Here is a 21,995-nt window from a genome sequence, read left to right on the forward strand (position 1 = left end):
TTTGGTCGCTAGTCAGGGAGCCAAAGACCAGCCTCATGACAAAAAAACCAAAATATAAACCAGAAGCAATATCTTAACAAATTCAACAAGGACTTTTAAAAAATCGCCCACATCAAAAAAAGAAAAAAAGAAACCCGTCATCCTGGGCAAACGTGTCTGGAGACCACTCTGGTGCAGGGGCTTCTAGACCCCAAGTCCTGTTGCTCACCACACTAACAGGAGCCGCCGCACCCCAAGCCCAGTCCTGATCACTCTGTATCCTCTGCCTAGAGTACCTGAAGCCGTTTCTTCCAAATTTCTGCAACTTTGGGACGGCTCCAAAGACGCCTCCCACAGCGCTTCCCACACACGCTCAGCACCATGTACACTCCCCCTCCTTCAGGCTGAGATGAGCACAGTCTGCCTTAATCCAAAACCAAAGTTTTGTGTTCTCTGATTCATCCAAATGAAGCAAAAAAAAAAAAAAAAGTTCACTTTTTTCCGATGGTATAGCTCTTCATGATTCCATATTAAAGCGGAGGTAATTTATCTTTGTCCCCACCTTTGGCCAGCCCTGAGCTCTGACTTCTGAAACCCCAGCTCTACACAACTGCCTAAAGCCCAATTCAGCTTCTTAGCTGTTCTGTAAGAAATAAATAGCACATGTGCTCAGGAAAAAGGGAGCCTTGGGTGCTGGGTCTCCTCTCAATTTCCACCTTCCCCAGATCTCCTCCCAGTAGTTCTTCATTATCTTGTTCATTCTTCCACTTATCTTCAGTGAAGCTTGCCTGAATTGTCTAATTGTGATTTTCAAAAAGGGCAAAAGTATACTTAACTTTTGCAAGGAAAAAAAATTGGTAGGCCCTTCCAGAAAATAAATTATTTTTTTGGATGTTATTTTCTCGTCAGTCTCCTCAACACTGAGGACAAGCTCTCACCTGAGCGCAGGGCTCCAGTACATGAGGCTTCCTGTCCACTTAGAATACCTCAGGGGCTAAGTCTGACCTTCCTAGATTTGATTCCTAATAGCATCATGCTGCTTAAAGTGTTAACACCTTGGAAAGGATCTAGTTAGGAACAAGATTTTAAAAAAGATGCTCAATGAATAAGATAAAGGAATTCTTGAGGCTCTGGACTCAACCTGCCAAAAAAAAAAATCCATTTTGTAAAAATTAACCCTTTCTTCTTTGAGAAGTAGAGAATATTTCACCCAAAGAAAGAATTCATTTTAAGCTGAGAACTTATCATAAATTAAAAGGAAAAAAAAAAAAGGAAAGTAAAGATAATTAGTAGTAGGATATATCTCTGTATTTTAAGGTAATTACTAACTGGGCTGACTGTAGACTTTTTAAAATTAAAAAAAAAAAAAACCCCAAGAAATGCAGAACACTGCAACATTTATAACTACAAGGTTTAAAATCATTTGCACAGCACTTCCACTGATAGTTCAAGTCCATCTACAGTGCAGCCAAGTATCTTTCAATCTCCAAGATTCACCTTTTCAACTAGAAATAACAATGCTTACTTACCCCTACCCTAGTGAATAAAGCAACTTCTCACTCCAGCTTCATCTCATTATTTTTCGTTTCCTTCTCCTACTTTTACTTTCTACCTGCATTTCTCCATATTTTGTCAAAGAAGTCAACCTGAAAAGCTGCTAAGCCCTAAACCTTGCTCTTGTATTTTGGGGAATCCAGACTGGCACATTAACTCCAGCCATAATGGTAACATACTACACATATTTTGCACATTTTGAAAAAAAACCAAAACGCAGTGATTTGTGAAGACTAAAAGAACTGCCTCAAGTTTATTGTATTTTCTAATCATAATGCAGATTACGTTGGACTGAGATTTCTGGCATGCTGCTAACAGGAAAATTCTGCCTTATAATTTGGCCTCTGGTGGTTGTGGCATTTAAAATGCAATAAACACATCCCAGAAGCCCTCTGCAGATGTATCGTGAACACAATGTATAAGCCCCCTGTTCCATGAAAAGAAACAAAGAACCCACGCAGCTGAGAGTCAGATAATGTGGAATGAAAAAGAACAATGAGAATGACAAAAACAAAAAAAACAAAAAACCCACAACTCAACTTTGCCCCAAATGTTCTGTTAGCTATTAGGTGATGGCCAATTTTTCTGCTCAGCATTAATAGCCCTGAAAAACTAAACGCCAACAGGGCCACTGGTCGAGCCAGCTTAATGAAGAACATATTTCAAGGTCTCTTCTCCCCTGCCACGGGAGAACAAGTCTCCACCTGAATGGATGTGACAGCAGCGTTCGCCTCGGTGCCTTTAAAATGAACTAAACAGGGTTTCATACATATTTATCACCCTGACATGTGATTCTGCAGCCTGAACAAACAAGATCACTACACTGCCATCTTAGTGACTTGGAGAACTTGGAGGAAAAGAAGGCAGCCTCAGATTCTGGCGTACAGGCTTCAGAAGGGAACTGGACATCTACGCTCACTTCTAGTGCCTGCGGACAAGCCTGCCCTCCACAGACACAGCCTTGAAGGGACTAAAGATGCGAATGGAAGGAGAAACTATTACTCCAGGTAGAGGGGAGGGGAGAGAGGAGGTCCAGGAATGTAAGCCTTTGTCTAGGTCAACGGGCAGATTCAGGGACTTCTCGCAAGTCTTACTCTGTTTCATTCCTGTGCAAACACAGATGGAAGAATAACGCTATTACAGAGCAGCCTTCTGAACGTCTCAGCTCTGTATCACTTGGCAATGGCGGCTTTAGCAGTGGTTTTTGCCCACAACTTCCTTCCTTCCCTCCGTATATCATCTTTCCACAGATGCTAGGAATCTGCAACTGCTGCAATTCCCGGAGGCGTTCTCACCTCAGGGACCAAGTCAATAATAGTAACAACAAGTCGTGTAACAAGAGATCCAGAAAACTTTTGTTCTTAAGTGCTTTCCGCCATCAGTAAGAAAAATGTGTCTCCTCAGTAAGAGAATGAGTACAATCATTTTTATTATATTAATAGCTACAGTGGCATTGTTTTCTGAGGACCAGATCCAATTTCAAATGTGATTCTACAGTACAAGACCACAAACTTGTTATTTTAAGGTCTAAAGTTTGAAAATTGGATTAGAGTGAAAACATTCAGATAGATTATATAATATTCGGTACTCCTATCTCAGTCCTGTTCCAGGCTTTTAAATAAAGGAAAAAAAAAATTCATTAACTTTTGGCAGCAGAATTGGTGGAGAAAAGTGTAGGCAACAATTGAACAGGGCTTCCCAAGAGCAGGAAGTGAACCTGATGCCTTGGGCTTACATAAAAGCAAGTGAGAAAATCCACAGGGGCTAAAATCTCTATCCATCTCAGCAATAATAGGTCTTCCAGTTGGTATTGGTGACTGGTGCTTAACTGTTAGCCAGAGGAATTAGGATTTTGTTTTTTTTTAAAGAGCGGCCAGTGGAATGAATCGTATCACAGCTGACAAGACAGTTAAGCCAATCATAAAAGCATTTTGTTTATGCTAGCTCTAAATGAACAATCTGGGTAGTCCAGAATCTTCCTGACACTGCAAGGGGCTCCAGTGCACTGCAGTCTATGCGGTCCATGATAAACAGATGCAATTATGATAGTGAAACCGAGTAAGACCCTGCAGGACCACCCCAGGGATAGACCTCCATCTTACCCCCACCCCTGCCTTGGCCCCTGCCTCTTGTTTGTAGAAAAGCTTTAAATTTGCTCTTTGGTTACATAGCAGATTTAATTAGAGAAGTGAGAAAACAGTCAAGCAAGACAAAATAATAATAGTTAAGCCGTACAACAAAGACAAAGACCTTTATTTTATTTCCTCCTCAGGGCTATAAATAATATCCTGAGCCATGTCCTTGAGTTGTTTTGCAGATACTAAAACCCCCACTAGGTGGAAGAAGTTAGCTGCATGCTGACCACCAGTACACGTAAATCCCAGACTGGTTGGAACCGAAAGACTGATGGCTGAGATTCCTGAAACATCACTACTTCCTCACCATCAACCCATCAGAGAATTGGGCATGAGCTGATCATGCACCCTGTGTCTCTCTCCCCTCAATGTCTTTCAAAACCCTTCCTGAAAAGCATTCGAGGAGCTCATGTCTTTTGAGCACAAGCTGCCCATTCTCCTTGTTTGATGCCCTGCAGTAAACATTGTACTTTCTTTCACCACAGCCCCGTCAGTGGACCAGCTTTGGTGCACATCAGGTAAGCAGACCCCAGTCTGGTTTGGTAACAATTGCAAGACTATGAGCTCTCAAGTTCAGTGATACAGCTGGAGGTTTCAAACCATAAGGACAAAATAGGTATTTTTTAAATTTTCTTCTTAGGAAGTAAGATATTTTCTAATTACAAAAGTAATGCATGTTACCTCCACAAACTGAGAAGGAAAGGAGCACGAGAAAATTAACATCCCTAAGCTCAGCACCCGAGTATAATTACAGCCAACATTTCAGAGAATAGTCTTTCAGACTTTTTTTTTCCTAGCATAGATATTAAGAATCAAATTCTGATGAAGAATTTGATCACAAAACATTCCTTATACACTTTAATTACAAATTATGATTAAGCAACAAACATCTCTTCAAGGCATTCCAGAGCTGAATTTAGTTCTAACATAGGCTTGGCATTAGACTAGAAGACTCCTTTTTAGGACAGTTCTTACTGTCAAGTCATCGATCCCATGGTCCAGGCTCAGAAGGAAGCAGATTTTTCAGACAAGAGTCTTTGCAAAACCAAGGTATCAAAACAAAAACAAAAAAAACCAAGGTATCTATCTAGCAGATGTATACAAAAATAAAGGAGAAAAACTGCATGCTGGTTTGTGCCTGGGTCTTTCTTTGCTTTAGACAGGATTAACCTATTTGGAGGTGTTGAACCTATCTTCCAAACATGATCTTTTAACAGGGCAAAGAGATTTCTATTCATCTACTTAAATACATTTGATTCAGTTTTTATAGGTATTAGATACCATCTGTATCACAGCAGATGGAAAAGGAGGTATCTCCTTTATGGTAATAATCTCATTTTGTTCTCAAGACCAAAGAATTCCTTTGAAATGCACATAAAAGCAACACTCACTATCAAAGACAACCGCCGTAGCACAAGCAACAAAACCAAAATTGCTCCGTAAGTAGCCTCTCTACGCGGCCTCTGGGTGAAAAATGTTAAACACTTCCCTGGCGAACACGTCAATTTACTCCTCTGTCCATCAGTGTCACCGGCAGCACGGTTTCTCTTAGTAGGCTATCATAACAAGTTCTTATCCAGAAGCAAGCATCCTAGAGTCATATTAAAGTAATTACACAGTGGGGAAAGTCTATTGGTACCAATTACTCTAAAAATCTTCCAGATGGAGATTAGTTCTACCACACTGGGTGGCAGAAAATGTGAGGCTGCAACAAAGGACCGGCTGAAATCCTTCAGGAAAGCCCGGGGGATGGGTACAGTAGGCCTACAGCCCTTCTTTCCAGCAGTTATGCAAGAGCCTTCCAGCTGGCCAAAGGTACAGGGATTCACCACAAAACGGTGTGCAGTTGATCCCTGGTGTCTAAAGTGAGGGATGACTGTTCATGTCACAGTAGGCACAGCTCTGGAGCTTGCCAGAGACTTCAACCTCACACTACCTACCGTCAGTGTCTTTTCAAAAGTCTTAGAAAGAACCAGGAGCATGGAATAAGGGGTTATTTCTTATGGATTCAGTTTCAGTTTGAAAAAGTTCTTGGGGATGGGTGGTGGGAATGGTTGTACAACAATGTGAGTGTACTTAATGCCACTGAATTACACTCTCAAAACTGGCTGCAATGGCAAGGTTTACGTCTATGTTATCGATACTTTTGTGAAAGTTGCTCAGTCGTGTCCCACTCTTTGCGACCCCATGGACTGTATAGTCCACAGAATTCTCCAGGCTAGAATACTGGAGTGGGGAGCCATTCCCTTCTCCAGGGGATCTTCCCAACCCAGGGATCGAACCCAGGTCTCCCACATTACAGGTGGATTCTCTACCAGCTAAGCTACGAGGGAAGCCCAAGGGTACCAGAGTGGATAGCCTATCCCTTCTCCAGTGGATCTTCCCGATCCAGAACTCAAACCAGAGGCTCCTGCATTTATTACTATATACACATATGGAATTCCCTTATATAGGGCTTCCCTGATGACTGTGGGTAAAGAATCTGCCTGCAATGCAGGAGACACAGGAGACATGGGTTCAATCCCTGGGTTGGGAAGATCCACTGGAGGAGGAAATGGCAACCCACTCCAGCATTCTTGCCTGAAAGCTCCCATGGACAGAGGAGCCTGGTGGGCTACAGTTTAAAGGGTCACAAAGAGTCAGACATGACAGAGACGAAGCGCACGTGCACGCGCTCTCTCTCTCTCTCTCTCTCTCTCTCTCTCTATATATATATATATAGAAAGTAAAGTAAAGTGAAGTCGCTCAGTCATGTCCGACTCTGCGACTCCATGGACTGTAGCCCACCAGGCTCCTCCATCCATGGAATTTTCTAGGCAAGAGTACTGGAGTGGGTTGCCATTTCCTTCTCCAGGGGATCTTCCCGTCCCAGGGATCAAACCAGGATCCCACACTGCGGGCAGATGCTTTACCATCTGAGCCACCAGGGAATCATATATATCTATATGTCTCTGAGACATGAATATATATATATATAATACATGAAAATAAAATCTAGGAACCAAGTGGGGATTCATGTCTCAGAGACATGTTGACCATCCATTTGCCCAGGTTCTACAAGTGGGATTACTAATGAGCTACAGATCCACCTAGAACTCCCCAAACAACAGATTTACATCCTCGTACTGAACACTTTGTTTTGACTGAGGGTGAACATAACCCAGACATGTGAAGACCAGGGCTCCACATTACAAATTACTTTGGGTAACATTTTTTTGCATTGTCCAGTTTGTATTAATGTATTACCCAGTCTCTTTAGAAAGATCCATGCCCCTCAAAAAATTAAAGTTTTTAATATATGAAAATTTTTCTCCTAACCAAGTAAAACTATTTCTTTTAATGTAAGAATTCTGAAAAAACAATCTGGAAAAAATAATAATCTGAAAAAATAATTCTGGAAAAAAAAACAAACTACATTTCTCCAAGTTATAGCTTTATTTATAAGATGTTCAGAGCTTAAATTTTAAGTTCAAACCTTCTTATGCCAAATATATTACTATAATTAATGTCTTTCTGTTGCACATGGCTCTTAGGCGTTCACTCTATCCAGTAGCTTGCTTTAAGGGACATCAATGTCCTTGGAAAAAAGGTGGGTCATGATAATAAGCTAACGAGAGGCTATTTAAACTACACGTTACAGAACAACTCACGATGAAAATGAGCCTTTCTTGAGAAAAAGAAAGCATGATCGGGCTAGGATACTGACTGCTTTATAATGTCCTTTAATCAAAGATTCCAAATACCAATGACTATGCAAGTTGAAAACAAAAAAATGTTTCTCGAAGTGTTAAAAATCAGGGCATCTGATTACACACAAAACTCAGAAAAGGAAGCCTTAAAGCAACATTTAGAATAACTGGTCTAATGCTGCCAGGGTGTGATAAGAGTCAAAAGTCGAACTAATCTTCTACCTCCTATTTCCTCTAAATCAGAATGTGCAGGAATAAAGAAAACATTTCAACACAGAAACTCCACCATAAATCTCCGCTAGATAATACTGACCGAGGATCTCTATCCTTCACATCCCAACAGCTGCCATATAAACCAAATTTTGTACAAGATTATAGTGGTATCTTTATTCAATAATTAGGTAGGAAAATAAGAATAAAAAGATGGGTAAAAGGTGCCTGGACCATTGCATGGTCTTAACACTAAACTTTCTGGTCTCTTCTTCCAACATTTGATATGTTAGAAGGTAAGAGAAGAATTTAGGAAGGTTTTTTTAGGCTCCAAATATCCTTTTGCTATAATCTCATTAGAATACATATTTTGATCAAATTAATGAGTGAAATTGTTAGTAATGCCAGTGAACAGAAAATACAAGGAAAGATTTCTACCTTTTACAGCCATCTGAAAAAAATACCAATAATAGTTCTCTTTGGATAATTTTATACCTATTCACTATTTTGGACATGTTGTGTTAAATAATGAAAACTCAATGACCCACTGTTCTCAAGTTCATACTAAATAACCTGCATGATATTTGCCCTAAACAAATCTTACTTTTGTAATTTACTAATAAGCATCAAGGAGAGGAAAGCAAAACAAACAGGAGGGGAAGGTAGAAAAATCTAACTAGAAAAATTAAAATTTCTGTATGTTTTGTGCGTTGTCTTCTATACACTATTAGTGATTGATGTTAAGTTTCAACATTTGTTATTTGTTCAGTAACATATTACTCACCCATCTAAACACAACTGATTGTGCATAATTTTAACTATCACAGATACACATATTTTCCTCCCCTCAAAGTGGCATTTCCCTTTGTATCTTCATATATTAGTACAAAAGACCTACTTCTGGTTGCCAAAAACGTCCATATATTCATTACAGATTCAACATAAAAAGAGAAAGAAATCTCACATTTGGCGTTAACTCTCATAATCCCAAAATACACTGACTCCTGTGCTAAGGCCTCAGGATCATCAGCAATTTCTTAAAATGGTCAGGGTATAAAATATCGTACCTCACCTAAGCAGATGAGCTGGGAACCACAGTCTTGAGTATTACACTGGTGCCATCTTCACTTAGGTATTTTAATCTCTAAAGAATTTTAGCTACAACCTCATCAGCAAATGTTTCAAGCAAAGTGCTAGATCAAAGTCATTTTTTCCCCCCTAGAGAAGAAAACAGGCAGGGAAGATAAGAGGGGAGAAAAGGTAATTTACCTGCATCAATTTTCTGGAGAGCTCATTAGTGAGGAACTCTTCTTCCTTCTCGTAATTTACAGCAAGGGTTTCTTTCTCTTTCTGCAAAGCTTGAATTTTCTTGAATAAAGTGTTACTTATGAATTCTTCTTCCTGCTCAGCCCGGGCTTGCTGTTAAAATTTTCAAAAAAAGAGAAAAACAAAACAAAAATATGTTAAGCAAATAGGAATTTACTAATTAAAATATAGTTCTTATTTTCAGAAAGGGCTCCCATTTTAATTACAGCTCTATTTTTAACTGTGAACCAATATACCCCAAGACGACAAAACACAGGAATTGAGTAGCAACCATAAAAGTAAATCTGTTACCCCAAAGGGACTTTCTGTACTATCATCTTAAATGGATAGTGTGTCAGGCGCTCAGTTGTGTCTGACTCTTTGCGACCCCTTGGACTGTAGCCTGCTAGGCTCCTCTGTCCATGGGATACTCCAGGCAAAAATACTGGAGTGGGTAGCCATTCCCTTTTCCAGGGGATCTTCCCAACCCATGGGTCGAACCCAGGTCTCCTGCATTGCAGGTAGATTCTTTACTGTCTGAGCCACCAGGCAAGCCCTATTAAAGAGATATTTCAAAGAACTTAACAAAGATGGTCTGCAGTTTGTAGAAGCTATCCCAAATCAATCACCAGAATACAGAAAGCTCCTTCTCCTATGGCAGACGGGTCCAATGCTGCGGTATGCGTATCAATTCATGACAACTCTCCACAAGTCTCCTCATTCGAAGGGTTCAGAGTTAAAACACCTAGGTAACATCTTTTACTGAAGCAAAGAAGTACCGTTTATCAAAGTAAAATCATGTCACCTCTTCAAGATGTTACTGAAAGGGTTTGGATATGAAATTTGAAAAGCAATACAGATAGACATAGATGAATTTACATGTTCATTAAATACGTATTGGAAGGAAATATAGCAAACAGCTAAAAGGTAGCTGTTGCAAAGAGTCTAGGGGATGAAAGACAAGGATGGATGAGAGGAGCGTCATTTTTCACTTATTTCCCTCCTGGGAATTTTTTGGAGGTGAGGGCAAGGACAGGCATTACTAAATGTTAAAAACAGAAGAAAAGGGAGTCGGGCATCATTCAATGGAGATGAAAATATTCTCCCATGGATTTCTCCCTCCACTTGTGTTTTAACAGAAGAAACAGAAAAACCTAGTCATCCTTGCAGGAAACCAATTTTTTTTAGAAAATGGGGGCTTGTTCTAAATGGACTCAACTCTCTTCAAAGTATCTTTTAAGCTGCAACATTTTGATGCATGAGTCCCCAGTAACGCAGTCCTATTTCATCTGCCAAGTCCAAGAAGGAAAGAACTGCAGCAATTCCAAGCCTCTAACACCTGTCACTTATACAAGACAAAGAGGGCAAGAGGAGAAAGGGCACCTACCTGAAAGGATCGCCACCTTTTATTGTAAAAGGTCCGACAGCCGCTCCCAACTCTCCTGGCTGGGCTGGCTGGGATTGCCTCCCCCACCTGGAGAGCCCTGGTTTCTGGGGAGTTCATCCTCCCTGCTCCCCATCATAGGCAGGAAGGACGCCAGTGCCTGGAACTGCCTGCCAAGCAAATCTACCAAAGAAAGTCATGTGTATGTAGTACTAAGACTGAAAAAAGAGCTACATAGAAAATGGAAGCTTAGGGAAGAGGTCTGGCTCTCCAGTTCTTTAAGACGTCATCTGGCATAGGCCAGAAGTAAGCAGCAAAGAACACATCACTGAGCTAACCAGGTTTTATGACCAGCCAAGCGCACCCAGGGAGCAGGCCGGAGGTTCCCCGGGTTCCCTTACCCACTCTGTAATTCATCAGCGCTTCTCAAGGTCGTGCTCTTTACCCAAAGGTCAAGGAAGCACAACCCAGGACTGGCACTTCTTCTCCCCTTTAAACTGACCCCCAACTCGGCTTCAAAACTCTAAGACTTCAAGACCTCATACTAGTGCACTGGGCAAGAATCCAAAGCATTTCTTTCGGGCATATATGACACACACATCCAAGCCCGCAATCTGTTCAAGTTACCTGTTTTTCTGGTTTTGACTGACAAAGTTCTATATGATTTGAATTTTGATTATTCTAAAAGGAACAGGACAAAAAGGTAGAGAAGGGAACTGTAATGCCTTTGCAGTTGACTCTGCACTTAAATTTCAAAAGGATGTTTACCATAAACTCACTTCATTATCAGATCAGACTCAACTTCTTGTGTGTTACCTGGCATTCCCTATTTAGATGACTGGTAAATTTACCCACAGTCCAGTAACAGAGAACCAGGCCCCAAGGCCCAGCAGATTACCACTCCCTCTGCACAGGGACCTAGAAGTGAGCAGCCGAAAATAACAGGCCAGGCCCTAAAAGTTGAAAAATAAAAAGGATTGGGGGCAAGCTAGGTCTTTTCTGTAAGTGCCTTCCAAAGCAAGTGATGGTTGTGAGAGACCCAGGCTTTAGCCAACAAACCTTGTCACCATTTTAGAACAGCCACTTATTTCTAGGCAATAGAAATAGAAAAAGCTCTCCAAGGACCCACCAACAACACAAGGAACTGTTCTATAGAGGCTGGTTAAAGTCTATCTAATTTAACAAGGGATTAACCAGGCCTGACACAGACCTCCTTTCACTAAGTTTTTGCACTGGGGATTGTTACTCTGCTTCCCATAGCATCTAAACACACAGAGAAAAAACATCTATCTGGGAGATAAGACTCCAGGTCCCCAAACATAAAACTAGTTTACCCTTTCCCCAACTGGTCACAGAGCATTTTTAAGAATTAACTCACGAGGGAAAAAGACAGCGTGTTATATCCAATATGGCTCCAGAGAAAACTGTTTCAAAACTCAGCTCTAGTGTACTGACGACCGTGGGTAAACACGATCATCACAGTGGGTGCCATGCATCACAGACAAGCAAGAAGCATCCATTTGGATTTTCCCTGAAGGTTTCCCTCTGCTCTTTAGGCATTATCTTCTCGATCTTCATCTCAAATCCTGTCTTTTTCTTCTCCTTAAATCCAAAACAGGCTTCCCAGGTGGTGTTAGTGGTAAAGTAACTGCTTGCCAATGTAGGAGATGCAAGAGAGAGACAGAGGTTCGATCTCTGGGTGGAGAAGATCCCCTGGAGTAGGGAATCGCAACCGCCTCCAGTATTCCTGCCTGGAGAATCCCATGGACAGAGGAGCCTGGCAGGTTCCAGACCACAGGGTTGCAAAGAGCTGAACATGCCTGAAGTGACTTAGCATGTATGCACACACACACACATTCCAAAACAGCCCTTTTTGTTTAGGCTGTAAAAGCAATCACTTTTCCAATTTATCTCCCCCAAAGAAGCCAAGAGCTAGGTAGACTGCAGACTAGGAGCAAAACAGGCCAGGTGCTATTTGCAAGGATCTTGGGGTTGGACAGGTGGACAGAACAGGAAAAACGGGCTGACATGAAATCTCAGCATACCTAAACACATCCAAATTCAAAAATCAAACTCTCTTCTCAAAACAACAAAAAAATCAATTAAGGTTAGCTTATAACTCCCTAAACTCTCAAAAGAAACTATGAGCCAAATAATTACAAACTCTTTGTTTTGCATATGTTTGTAGAGTTGAAGACTGCAAAAATCTGGGGGAAATCAAAAAATCTGTGATTACAGATATAAAGAACAAACTAGTGGTTACTAATGGGGAGAGCAACTACAGAAGGAAGGAAGGAAGAGGTACAAACAATCAGGCGTAAAATAAGCTACAAGGAAATATTATACAACATGGAGAATATAGCCAATACTTTATAATAACTAAACTTTTAAAAATTGTTAATCACAATATTGTACACTTTGTAATTTACATAATATTGTGCAGCAACTATACTTCTATTTTCAAAATGTGATTATATTTTCGTGTTCGATAAGGTTCCAACTGCTGTGTTCAGAAGCTGAGTGAATGCTAGCATTACCTTATTCATTTATTGGTGTCTGCTACTTTGCCCCCAGGGTGAACCCAGCAGGGTTCACTTGACTTCTGCTGATGTGACGAGCGCAAAGAGTATAAAGCATGTCTCAGTCTCCATCACTGTTTACTCATTCCACAAAAGTGATTTTTAAAAAAAGAAAGAAAATGAAAAAAAGAAAGGGACGGGTAGGGGAGACACAGGAGCAATCTACCAAGGTCTTTGGGAAAAATGGCAACCCATTCCAGTATTCTTGCCTGGAGAATCCCATGGACAGAGGAGCCTGGTGAGCTACAGTCCATAGGGTTGCAAAGAGTCAGACATGACGTAGTGAGTAAACAACAAACAGGGAAAAATAAAGATTCATCAAAAAATTCTTAGAAAACAATTACTTCCTCCTGAGTCACCACATATTTATTTAGGCAACCATACTCAAATGAGCACAATTTTCTGCTGATAAGGAAATCATTCTGACCCGCTGCTATTACGAGCAGGGCACAGATTTGATAGGAGATTCCCCTGTGATTGTTTAGTGCTTCTGTTCTCTATCAGGGATATTTCTGCAGATCAAGGATTGGCACAGAAAGGAGAATGTGAAAACTCTCAACAAGAGCACTCACTGCTGGCAAGAAAATCCAAGTACCAAGACCAAAATTATGTAAAACGATGCAACTCATCATCTGCCAAGAGTAAGAAAAGGATGGTTTCCAAAGCAAAAAAAAAAACAAAAAACAGGCATTTATCTCTCTGACAGCAGGCACAGGTAAAGGATTTAATGAAGAGAAAGCTCAAGTGCCTACCAAGATTTTGCAACTGTTTTACAAAATTACCTTTAATTTGAATACTGTTTGCTTTAATAACAAAAAATCATAATACTAAGATACCTTGGGGGTTGGGGGGGGGAGGCGAGGGAGGCTCAAGAGGGAGGGGTATATACACACACACATACTCATGGCTGATTCATGTTGTTGTGCTGCAGTAAAGCAGTTATCCTCTGATTTTAAAAAACTCCTTGAAGCTCTAATTTTTAAAATTCAGGCAGGCTGGTATTTATTATTTTAATTACTTAAATTCCTTACATTTAGGAACCTATTTACATACATTATTCTAATAATTTAAATTTATTATTCTGTTGCTTAGTAACTTACAACTCAAATTTTAATGATCTTAACACCTCAGTTTGATAAAGCATCTGAAACCAAATTGTCAGGATGGCAGAAACCAACACCAAGCCAGGAAACTGAGTAACACTGCTCTCGTTTATGAGGTACACCACTGCCTGTATCAATTGTTCTGGGAGATGCTTGCATTTGGTGGGGCTCATGATAGAGGGCTGGCGCCTCTTACAAGATTAACCTGGACACGGGCATACCCATGGGTTTATCAGAACAAACTACTATCCTGCCGTGGTCCTGCATGGGCTAACGTTTTAAGCGCCAGTAGATCCCCTGGAGAAGGGAATGGCAACCCATTCCAGTATTCTTGCCTGGAGAATTCACGGACAGAGGGCCTGGCAGGCTACAGTCCATGGGTCACAAAGAATCAGACAAGACTGAGCGACTCACACACACACACTGCAGTGGTGGGTGACAGGGAGGACATGCGACAAGCCCAAGGCCCACACCTGCGGTTTTTCTATTAGAAGAGCTAAGGAAGTGATGTCATTTACATGCCTGAGAATTACAATCCTCTACTTAGGCCATGGAAGCACCAGGTTATCTCGTGCTTCCTCCACACACTGTGTACCAGCCCACAGTAAAAGCAATTAATAACTGATAGATGAAGGCATTTATATTATTTATTTCTCCCCAGTATTGTCAGCAGATCACTAAGTACACAAGGGCCAGAAAGGAGTCGTAATTAGCCCTCACAAGTGTGCTAAGCTGCCCCAGACACTGTGCTCAGGCCATTGTTCCAGGACTGCAGGGCAAAGGTGGAAACAGCGACAAAGGGGGACTTTTCAGGATAAGAATGCAGAGAGTCTTGATGTTAAAAAGGACCTTAATGGTTAACCAGTTTCATCAAGCTGCAAGGCCTCTCAAACCAGCTTAGCGAAAGACCAGCCCTCACCACCAGTCCGCAGGGGACAACGCATCCCTCCGTTTGTGTCCTACTGCACACGAGCAGAAACAGCTCTACAGATATGCTTCGCCCCATGAATTCAACAACACCCAAACTGGTCCATGCCCAGTTCAGGAAGATAAGTGCCCTGGTCACTTGCTTGGATACAGAGCAATGAGAAATTGCTAGGGAAGTTACTAAATGTTTACAGTGGATTATGGGTTAGGAATTTATCTCCCCTTGGGCCAATGACAAACAGAACAAGTTCACAGGCCAAACTTTGAACAGCATGACTGGGGCTGGAAGAGGGGACCGTGCATGCATGCCATCAGACTGGAGTCAGGCTGCCTGGTTTCTAAGGGGCCTATGCCCACCTCCAGCTGTGTAACCCCCGCTGAGTCACGGGACCTCTCTGGGCCATTACATTCTCCTCTAGAAAGCGAAAATAATGGCGCCTCCCTCCAGGTTGGTTATAAAGATAAATTCACATCAAGAGCTTATCATGCTCATACCTTGCATGAGTAAGCACTCGCGAGACATTTAGCAGAAGAGCTTGAAGAGGGGGTATGTACAGGATGATTCATGAGAAAACAGTGAAGTCTTAGGGAATCTCACTTCCTTTAGCTAAAAGGGGCAATGAACCTATTTGCAAAAGCACAAAGAAAGACACAGATGTGGAGAACAAACACACGGACACCAAGGGGGAATGAAGGAGTAGGATGAATTGGGGGATTGGGATCGACATGCACACACTATAAACAGATAACTAACGAGAACCTAATGTAGAGCACAGAGAACTCAACTCAGCGCTCTGGGAGGACCTAAATGGGAAGGCAATTCAAAAGAGGGACTGCATGTATACATACAGCTGATTCACTTTGGTGTACAGCAGAAATTGGCAAAATATTATAAAGCAACTATACTCCAATCAAATTTTTAAAAAGAAAAAAGGAGAAATGGACACAGTCGTGGCACAGAAAAAATATATATACAGCGGAAGAATTAAAAAAAAAAAAAACACAAAAAACATGGTTTGTATGGACTGTCATAAAAAGATGTCTAGGGACTTCCCTGGTGGTCCACCAGTTAAGACTCCGTGCTCCTGATGCAGGGGGCCTGGATTTGATCCCTGGTCAGGGAACCAGATCCCACATACCACAACTAAAGATCCTGAGGGCTGTAACTAAGACTCAGTGCAGCCCAATAAAGAAATAAAAGTTTTCAAAAAGATGTCTAGCAAAAAATGGTTAAGTGAAACAGAGAAAGTAAAGGTGGAAGGGCCCTACATTGAGCTCCCAAACAAAAACCACATACCAAGGACACAAAATACTGTAAGTCAGTTAACAGAAACTGTAGACAATTCCACAGTCACTAACTGCCCTACTCTCATGATAAGCAATGGCTTCAGACCTCCAAATTCTCATAAACCATAAAATAATTTTACCTAAAACATGTACAAACAAGAAGACCAAAAATATGGAAGATATCAATAGATATAGGAAGGAAAATGGAAAGATTTTTCTAGGAAGAAAAACAGGAAAGAGAAAAAGAGAGTGAGACTATCTAAAAAGATGAGGGCTTCTATACAATCTGAGAATATCCCATAACTAATTCAATGAAAGACGTGAGGGAACTCCCTGACTGTTCAATGGTTAGGACTCGGCACTTGCACTCCAGGGACCTGGGTTCAATCCCTGATATGGGAACTAAGATCCTGCAAGCCAAGGGGTGTGACCAAAAATAAAAAAAATAAACACAGCTCCTCATCCTGTGTTTGTTTTGGCCGAATCTGGCCACCCTATCTGGTTTCCAAGTGGCTTTCTCTTAAAGTTCAGGTTTGGGGGTACAGCACCATACTCACATCCTTGCCCCTTCTTTGGCAAAAGACTGCTGTTCAAGATAAGTTTTCCGAAAGTTTCTTTGGTACTATTTTCTCATTTTTTTCCTCTCAAAATTTTTTATCTCCTCCTGCGACATTTCCCAGATCTTGTAGTATACAGGAACCCCAAGTTTCGAACCACGCCCCACTGTTGTGACACCAGCAGTGGTCAGCCTCAACGCTACTTCTAGAAGCTCCTCTTCCCCCAATAATAAACTGCTTTTGCTTGTCAGCGGTTCTGGTTGGCAAACTACAGTCACTAGATTCTTAAAACGTAATTCAACACTCATTACACAGCATCTCCTACACGGTAAGCTCTATGTGGACAGGCAGTGAATACCAGACATTGCCCCTTCCCTGAAGGGATATATAATCCTTCCAGCAATTAAAGAAAAGTAACATAGTTAATCCATACATTCAGCAGTTGCCTTTGGAATACTCTTAGCTCTATAAAATAGCCTGAAGAACCAAGGGATTTAAAATGAGATTGAGTGGTTCAGATGGTAAAGAGTTGGTGAACAATACATGAGACCTGGGTTCAATCCCTGGGTTGGCAAGTCCCCCTGGAGAAGGGAATGACTCCGGTATTCTTGCCTGGAGAATTTAACAGACAGAGGAGCCTGGTGTGCTACAGTCCATGGGGTCACAAAGAGTTGAACACACCAGTGACTAATACACACACACAACATAATTAACCCATACATTTAGCAACTGGCCTCAGAATAATCCTGGCCATATAAAATAGCCTGCAAAGAACCAAGGGATTTAAAATGAGATTGAGATGCACAGAAACTGTGGAAAATTCTGAAGGAGATGGGAATACCAGACCACCTGACCTGCCTCTTGAGAAACCTATATGCAGGTCAGGAAGCAAGAATTAGAACTGGACATGGAACAACAGACTGGTTCCAAATTGGGAAAGGAGTACGTCAAGGCTGTATATGTCACCCTGCTTATTTAACTGATATGCAGAGTACATCCTGAGAAATGCTGGGCTGGAAGAAGCACAAGCTGGAATCAAGATTGCTGGGAGAAATATCAATAACCTCAGATATGCAGATGACACCACCCTATGGCAGAAAGTGAAAGAGTAGAGTGAAAAAGTTGGCTTAAAGATCAACATTCAGAAAACTAAGATCATGGCATCCAGTCCCATCACTTCATGGCAAATAGATGGGCAAACAGTGGAAACAGTGACAGACTATTTTTCTGGGCTCCAAAATCACTGCAGAAGGTGCCTGCAGCCGTGAAAGTAAAAGACGCTTACTCCTTGGGTGGAAAGTTATGACCAACCTAGACAGCATATTAAGAAGCAGAGACATTACTTTGCCAACAAAGGTCCATCTAGTCAAGGTTATGGTTTTTCCAGTGGTCATGTATGGATGTGAGAGTTGGACTACAAAGAAAGCTGAGCACCAAAGAATTGATGCTTTTGAACTGTGGTGTTGGAGAAGGCTCTTGAGAGTCCCTTGGACTGCAAGGAGATCCACCCAGTCCATCCTAAAGGAGATCAGTCCTGGGTGTTCATTGGAAGGACTGATGTTGAAGCTGAAACTCCAATACTTTGGCCACCTCATGTGAAGAGCTGAGTCATTGGAGAAGACCCTGATGCTGGGAAAGATTGAGGGCAGGAGGAGAAGGGGACGACAGAGGATGAGATGGTTGGATGGCATCACTGACTCAATGGACATGGGTTTGGGTGGACTCCAGGAACTGGTGATGGACAGGGAGGCCTGGCGTGCTGTGGTTCATGGGGTCGCAAATAGTCAGATACGACTGAGCGACTGAACTGAACTGAGATGCACAGAAGAAAAAGCTAAGTATTTTATCCACTATGGTAACAGAAGAAATGGCCTGGTACATGAGCACCCATACACCTGTTGAATAATGAGGAGCATAATCATATATGAGGATACAAATTTTATATTATATACATATATAAGTGTGTTTGTATATATATTTATAAATGAATGCTTAACTCTGTGGACTCTCTTTCAATAATAAAGGACAACAGCACTCAATGGTGAAGCATTGATTGTATTTCTGGGACTGCAGCAGGCTCTTTCATACAGTCTCTCATTCATACACACTTTGGCTCCACCATTTCAGCCCTACATCATACAGGGGGAGAGAGGAGCTGAGAATGGTCTAGCAACTTGCCCAATGATCCAAACTACTAAATATCAGGGTTACAATTCAATCCTCAATCCTGGACTAGCTCCAAAGCGCCTAGTCCTTCTATGGACCCCACTATCCAAGAACAATGTCTTTCGCTGGTTCAAGAGATGCAGAACTAACCAAGCTCCAGAAGCGAAACCCACTAACTACTAAAACCAACATCATCTGCACTGTCACACAGCGCCTGAGCATCACAAAGCACCTTCAGGAGGAGATACCCTGTAATTTCCTTGCCTGAACAAGGTAACAAAATGTTAGGTGCGTGACAGGTGATCTGTAAGAACTGCAAAAGAGCCACTTTTTGCTACTGCCGCCATTGCTGCTCCAAGAAGGAGACCACATATATCCTGGTGGTACACGCGTCATATGTGTACGTGTATGTGTCGCTTCTGGGTGTTGACAGGAAACTCTTCTCCCCTCCTTCTTCAGAGAGTGAATAAAAGGGTAGTTTTTAGGGCTACAGAAAGACAATGTCAAGGAGAGTAGGGGGACAGGTCTGCCTTAAGCAGGTCAACGAGGACATGGATTCAAGTTCACAGGGAAGAACTGCAGGATAAGACGAGTCACATGCTGTGTAGAAAAGAGTTAATGTAGCAGGCTGAACTTCTATCTTCTGGAAGACTGTTTGCAAAGGCAGCTCTGGGCTGGTGACTGAGAACTTGGGTTTGGGGGTGGGTTCCCATCAAGTTGATGAAAGTGGCTCTACTGTGTCAAAACTTTTCAAACAAAATGGTCTGTGGGGCTTTCCTGGTGGTCCAGTGGTTAAGAATCTGCCTGCTAATGCACGGGACACAGATGCCATCCCTGGTCCAGAAAGATTCCACGCACAGGGGAGCAACTAAGCCCGTGCGTCACAACTGCTGAGACCACACGCTCTACAGCCTGTGCCCCACAACAGGAGAAGCCGTGACAATGAGAAACCCATGTACTGCAACTCGAGAGCAGCCTCTGCATGCTGCGACTCGAGAAAGCCCACGCACAGCAACGAAGACTCAGTGTGGCCACAAATAAATTAATAAAAACAAACTAAAAAGAATCGGCTTGTGATGAACAACTGCTTTCCTGAAGGAGTCTAAAATGTTGGTGCATGTTAAGCAGAGGGTGCCTACAGGACCAGTCCCCAGTAAAAAACATCACTGCTGTGTCTCTGAGTGAGCTTCCCTGGTAGACAGCATTTCACAGGTGCTGTCACAACTTGCTGCCAGGGCATCAAGTACGTCCTGATTAGCTCTCCCAGGAGAAAACTCCTAGAAGCTCGTGCCTGGTTTCCCCTGGACGTCACTCCATGTACTTTCTCCTCTGCTGATTTTGCTTTAAGGCCTTTCACTGTACTAAATCTTAGCCACAAGTATGACTAGATTCTGAGTCCTGTGAGTTCTCCCATCAAACCAGAGGGTGGTGTTGGGGACCCTTGATAACCCTATGTCTAAAAAAATCCCCTGCTCTGTAGTGACCTAAATGGGAAGCAAATCCAAAAAAGAGGGCTTATATGTACACATGCAGCTGATTCATTTTGCTATATGGTAGAAACTAACAACACTATACGCCAATAAAAATTATTTAAAAAAATTTTAATATAAAAATAAAAAGAATGCCCTTTCATCTTTCTAAGGCCACAGGGAGCCATAGAACAGAGCACACCTCACACCTACTGTGCCCTAATGATCTCAGTGCAATGGTATAAGCTATAACCCAAAGACCTGAATTTAAGTGCAACGTAAGATGGACCTGAGACCACTTAGCCAGAAAAATCTCCCCCTATCTCCAGACTCTGGAGCTCATTAAGGCACCTCAAACGAACCAAACACATCTCTTGAGTGGACCTTGGTTTTCCTTTTCTGCCCTGCTATGTGCCCCATTTCTAACTGAAACAGATCCAGAATGTTCCTTTCTCTTCTTCTCACTACCTAAGGGGCAGCCGCTACCGCTAGTTCTCTTCATGTACAGCCACCTTGCTGGCCCTGCTGACCCTTCGACTCTTGTTCTCATACAATCTACACTCCAGCCGGCATCCATAGTGGTATCAGAGGCAGAAAACTGATCACTTCACTGCCCTGCTTCAAGCTCTCCACAGACTTCTCACCATCCTCAGAAACAGCGATTTCCTCCCATAACCCACCAGTCCTCCCACCTGCGATGAGGCCTCTGCCTGCCTCTTTTGCCCAAGCTCACAGTACATGGGCCACGCCAGCAAGCCTATTCCCACCCAGGCCATAGTCACGATTCCTGCGGTGGGAGTTGGACGCTAGACCCTCTGACCCACGGCAGGTTGGCCACCGGTCATTTCCCATCTCCCAAAGAGGCTGGCTCTATACCAAACTTAGAGCCAGCCCTAAGTCGTCTGCCACCCCATGACCTTGCTTTCTTTTCATCAGAGGATCCACTGGAATTTCTTTCTCTCTTCCCTTTTTTGTTTGCCACCTATCACTCCTCACTAGAGTATGGGCTTATAGGCAGGGCTGGGTCTGCTGGGGCCTGACGTGGGCTCAGAGCCTAGAACAGCACCTGGCAGAGGGCAACCGCTCAGACGCTGGATCAACAGGCGCACACACACTCACAGGCAGGAAAAACCTCCTCTTCCTCTATGGGCCTTTTCTCCCTCCCCTCCTCGGTTGGCTAGCTCACGGTCAAAGCATTAGGAAAAGTTCTCCGGACAGAACAAATGATGGAGGTACTATCTCTGCTCTTGGAGGAGCTCACAGTCCAGTTTCTCCAGACCCTTCCCAGCCTTTCATGACCCGACGTCGGCTCTCACAGACGCTGTCACTGCCAAACTGTAGCCTGCGCTTAGCAGCTGGGACTTCCATCCTGCTCCCCCATCATCAGTGCTGACCATGCTCACGCTGCACCCGACGGTACGTGGCGGACCACCCACATGCACTCTCTCCTTCCTCCTCGTGCTAACAGTGCCTCCCACAGAAGAGCTGAACACGTGTCCACCCAGCTGGACTACACCCCCCAGCCTCTCCGCCAGCTAGGTGCTGCCACCAGACTCGTTTCTGGCCAACGGGAGGCAAATGGAAGCGGCAGGCAATAACTGGAGGCACATCTTTAAAAAGGGAAGAGGTTTCATCCAGGCTCACGTCTGCT

At 42.6% G+C, this 21,995-nt stretch overlaps 1 protein-coding gene across 1 annotated transcript in view; it reads right to left on the reverse strand.

Annotated features, from left to right (window-relative positions):
- CCDC6 (coiled-coil domain containing 6) overlaps positions 1–21,995 on the reverse strand; it is a 109,822-nt gene that overhangs the window by 47,745 nt on the left and 40,082 nt on the right. The window contains exon 2 of the mRNA XM_069571710.1: positions 8,837–8,986. Within this exon, the coding sequence (XP_069427811.1) occupies positions 8,837–8,986 (150 nt within the window). The remainder of the gene's footprint in view (positions 1–8,836; positions 8,987–21,995) is intronic.

This window comes from Ovis canadensis, chromosome 25 (assembly GCF_042477335.2).
Source record: "Ovis canadensis isolate MfBH-ARS-UI-01 breed Bighorn chromosome 25, ARS-UI_OviCan_v2, whole genome shotgun sequence".
NCBI classification, from domain to species: domain Eukaryota; kingdom Metazoa; phylum Chordata; class Mammalia; order Artiodactyla; family Bovidae; genus Ovis; species Ovis canadensis.